This window comes from Ipomoea triloba, chromosome 2 (assembly GCF_003576645.1).
Source record: "Ipomoea triloba cultivar NCNSP0323 chromosome 2, ASM357664v1".
Lineage (NCBI taxonomy): Eukaryota > Viridiplantae > Streptophyta > Magnoliopsida > Solanales > Convolvulaceae > Ipomoea > Ipomoea triloba.
Window position 1 is genome coordinate 22,081,599 of NC_044917.1, and position 4,753 is coordinate 22,086,351.

General features: G+C 32.1%; 1 protein-coding gene across 1 annotated transcript; it reads left to right on the forward strand.

The window, feature by feature from the left end:
- Positions 1-3,038: 3,038 nt before the first annotated feature.
- Positions 3,039-4,143, forward strand: LOC116010915. The gene is made up of 2 exons (XM_031250409.1): positions 3,039-3,451; positions 3,935-4,143. The coding sequence occupies exons 1-2, from the start codon at positions 3,039-3,041 to the stop codon at positions 3,975-3,977; spliced, it is 456 nt and encodes a 151-aa protein (XP_031106269.1). The 3' UTR covers positions 3,978-4,143.
- The last annotated feature ends 610 nt before the right edge of the window (positions 4,144-4,753 follow it).

Consider the following 4,753-nt stretch of genomic DNA (forward strand, 5'->3'; position numbering starts at 1 on the left):
GCCATGTTTAATGCTATTTATCTCTTCCTCCATTATATATTTCTAGGTTGAGCAACAAATTTATACAAGCTTGATAAGCCAAAAAAAAAAAAATCGCTCTGCAAAAGTGAATTTTCCACCTCGAAACTCGGCTCATCCTTCTTTTTAGCCACCTGAGTTTATCCCACGTTCTCGTTCGCTGGGTTCCCCAAGTTTGTGTGCTCAAATGCAAGAACCGTAGTACGTTTTATCCTAGGAAACCTAGACCGCAATGCTCCAGCACTATTGATTTCTAATTTTCCAATTCAAAGATTATTGAAGTTTGATTCTTCAAGACAATTGAGATTTATTTAGCTTATTTAATCTTTGCAATTTATTATCTATATATCTCATGTTGTATACATTTGAATTATTGTTCGACTAATTGTTACAAAGGGCCCATTATATTGTTCAATTGTAAGTCACTAAATTGATAATTAGAACCTTGAATCCGGCCGTAATTAATTAAGTGCTCTAAAATTACTAGAAATAGCATAATTTTTTATTATATGTGGATTTTTTGTTTGTGTTATGCAGATATATAGTCTAGCTAGCTTAAATGAACCGAGCTTGAGAGTTTGTTGGGTAGAATTTGTAGTCTTTCTAATTCTTATAATGTTGTGTTAGTAAATTAAATCCTAAGAGCTTGTTTAGGATTGCTTATTAGCTAGGAAAGTAATCAAAGAGCCTGGTTTGATTAACGACAAAGTAATGATAGATAGGTTGTTAGAGCTTATCAATAACCATAACCAATTTAGTAAAGAGTAAAGTTATTTTGTCTTGCAAATCAATGATTTGTCTTGTTAGAATGAATTAAATTGATATTATGCATTGGGTTGAGTATTAGTTGCTATTGGTTATTTGATATTTGATATTGTTTGTCGTTTTATTATTGCTATTTAAGTTTCAATTTTCATCTCATTCTTTATTAAGTTTTTGTTAAAAATAAGTCTAACCAATCTCTGTGGGTACGACTTTAGTAATCACTATTGTAATTCATATTTATTATTTGTTGGATTCAACACCCACCAACTATCATATACCCATTTATTTTGATTCCATTTTGAGAAAGAAAATAATAATTAGTTAGAGAAATAATCTTTAACTTTTATTATTGAAATTTTTTATAGATTGAAGAGAGGAAAAAAATTTGTTTATTTGCATAGTTTCTTATTTTTTATTTTAAAATTTGGAAAATAAATTACTCTCTCAAATTTTCACTTATTTATTTTCATTACATTTTTAGAAAAAATAATTATTATCGAGATTTTTTAAAAAAATAATTGAATAATGAAAAATAAACTTGTTTACTTGCATATTTTTTTCATTTTGAATATGGGAAAACATATTACTATCCTAAATATGTACGCATAAATTTTTATTCAATTTTTAGGAATCAAATAATCATGGCAAAAACTTGTGTGAGACCGTCTCACCATGAGACGGGTCGGGTCGGGTCGGATCAATATGCAATTGTAACACTTATACGCACAAATGTCATACTTATATGCTCAAATGTAATACTAATCAAGAATAAAATTTTTGTTACTTATAAGGGTAAATGTAATACTTTTAAGGAAAAATACAATACTTTTACATTTCAATTTAAAAGTATTACTTTTTTCCTCAAAAGTGTTATATTTGCCCTTATAAGTAAGGGGCACTTGTCAACATTACTTATTATGAAAAATGTATTACTTTTTCTCTTATAAGTAACAGAAATTGTATTCTTGATTAGTGTTATATTTGAGCATATAAGTATGACATTTGCACATCTAAGTATGACATTTGCATGGTGCTTTGACCCGATCGACCCGACCCGTCTTACGAATAAGGATCCGTGAGACGGTCTCACACAAATGTGACCCTAAAATTGAAGAATAGAATAAACAAACGAGGCTAATTCGGGCATTTTATGGTCAAAGCTACAAGAGAATTGTACGCTTGTGCAGGACTAGTAAGCGCACTGGCGAAAAGTTGCATTAGCACTGCCACGCTCATGCATCCCTTTGTACAGGGCTCCGTAAATCAGCCTTAATGAATTGAAGGCTTTATGAGGCTTAGGAGGTCAAGTTAGAAAGGGATTAAAGAAGTGTATAATTAATTATACATGGGTGACGTTAGAGAAAATAATGATTCAAGATTTTAGAAAAAGAAAAAGAAGGAGGAAGAAGAAAAAAAAAAAAACATTCACATAATCGCATCCTTCAAAAAAACTGACTTGCAAGATACCATTAATAATTCAATAATACGGTAAAAAGAGCTAAAGAAGTGTTGCAAGTAAGGAAGATTGAAGATGGATTAATGCTTTTGAATGAAAATTAAAGACTAAAGAAATATATTACTTTGTCTAGATAGTGAAATTGTTTGTTCTGTTTATACAAAAAGTCAATCACCTAATTAACCTCACCAACCAAATTAAAACACCTAATTTTAACACATAAAAGATAAATATTCATACATTTATTTTTAGAAAAACAAGAACATTAGTGTGAGATACTTTTCTGTCTTGAATAAATTTTAGTTTGAGACTCTAGTCTATAAAAAATAACAAATCTAAGTTAGGGCATAGCCCATTATTAATTGAAATCAAGAAGACAAATTACAGTTAAAATTTAAAATCTTATGATATTACTAAGTCAATCGCATCGCATGATGAACTTCACTGGATTGGAGTTGCCAATTACGACAAAACATTGATCATATCAAGATGGATATATATAGTAACAAAATTGGCACTGCGACACTAATCTGCACGAAGCAGTGCAGGTGTGACAAGTGGTGTCTTCAAGTATAGAGTAGTGTCCATGGCTTTGCATGCCAATGCACTCGTGGCATCATCTCTGTTGCCTCTCTATCTGCATCCAATTCATCAAATATATCAAAGCAATGATACCCAATACTTCTATCACTTTCATTCACAAATAATTTTAAGTCTTCTCATTTATCTTTCATTTCTTGCATTTGTCTGCTTAATTTCCATACTGATCCCCAGACCATATAGCCTACAGTTCATGATAATGTCTTTGAAAGTAGAAAAGGGTTTCTTGAAAGCTTTGGCAAATCGGCTGAAAGGGAATTCTTCTTCTTCTGCCTCCTACGCCACGGCAGCATCAGATCCCCACGGCCACGCCAAATCTGGGTCGTCGGTGCTGAAGGGAGAGTTTTTCCCGGTGTACGTGGCGGTGGGGATGATAGCTTTGTCGGCGGGATTCGGCATCCACACCGCCAGGCACCAGCTCAGCCGGTCGCCTAATGTGTACGTGAAGAAGTCGAGGAGGGAGACGGTGCCGGAAGTGGTGGAGCCGGAGCAGGTGGTGGAGGACGCCGATAACTTCATCAACAAGTCTTTCTTCCGGAAGGTTGCTCATGTCCAGGACTCCGATCGTCAACAAGTCATGCCTGATCCTATCCGAGGAGATGTTTTCGTTAGGTATATATCTTCATATATACATGCATTGATTCTTGAATTTAATTGTTACTTTTGTTTTTTTGTTGTTGACCTAAAAGGTTGGATCCCATCCAACTTAAGACTGAGTAAATGTATATGACGGTAACTCTTTGGCTTTACAGACATGACTAAATGCAGGCACATTAATAGATCTATCTATTTTTGGCATAATTCACATCTTGTAGTTCAAATACTTTTTAGTGTCAGCTGTTTATTGATTCAGTGAGCTTTACAGACATGGCTAAATGCAGGCACATTAATAGATCTGTCTATTTTTGGCATAATTCACATCTGGTCATTCAAATACTTTTTAGTGTCAGCTGTTTATTGATTCAGTTTTAGCTATGCCCGGGCAAATTGCTTTTTTTTTTTTTTTTTTTTTAGCCTTGAAGAGTCAAGTCCAAGTCCAGTATCTTATCATGCACGTGATATCACCAAGATCTGACAAATTGTATAACACTGCAGGAAACCCAAGGCAGAGACATTGAAATCAGTGGGAGTAGAGTGAATCCGGATCGGATGACTGTAACGATGACTCAAAAAATATTTCCGACTACCTTAATTAGCTCATGATAACTGTGACACTCTTTATAAGATCTTTCTTGTTTTGGGTTGGTTTTTGTGCTTTTCTACCTAAAGTATGACTTAATACTACTAGAATGTTTTAATCCTCACGTCAAGTGAAATGCTTCAAACGTAATTTTGTTATTCAATTCATCTTTTTTATTGATTTTTAAGTAATCCTTTTTATTGATTCAATAGTGATAAAAATTTCTTACGAAGTAAAAAATAATTTCTTTTTGTAAATTAGTAAAGCAATACAAAATTAATAAATATATAAACTACGCTACTACACGTACAATTTAAAACAACTCAAATTATGCATGTTAAAAGAAAAGTACTGTGTATTTAACCACCAAAACTAGAAATATAATTTAAACGAAAAAAGGAAATCAAAGAACTCTGAATCATTGTGCACTAGAGTTTACTATGAGTATTCTAGAATCCAGTTTACACTATGTAGGTGAAAGTAAGTTGATATATCAAATTATAACGAAAATAAGGAATATAATTTTTTTTAAAAATTAATCCCAACTAAAATTTGGTACGAAACAAAAGATATAATTTATAAATTTATTTATACAAACATAAATATATAACGAGAACAGAGTTTTATAATTTTGAATATAAACTTAATGGAAGAAATGAGGAAAGATGCAAGCATTTTTTAAAAAATTGATTCTGCCTTCGGAGTATTTTATCCTCAATTTTTAGAATAAAATA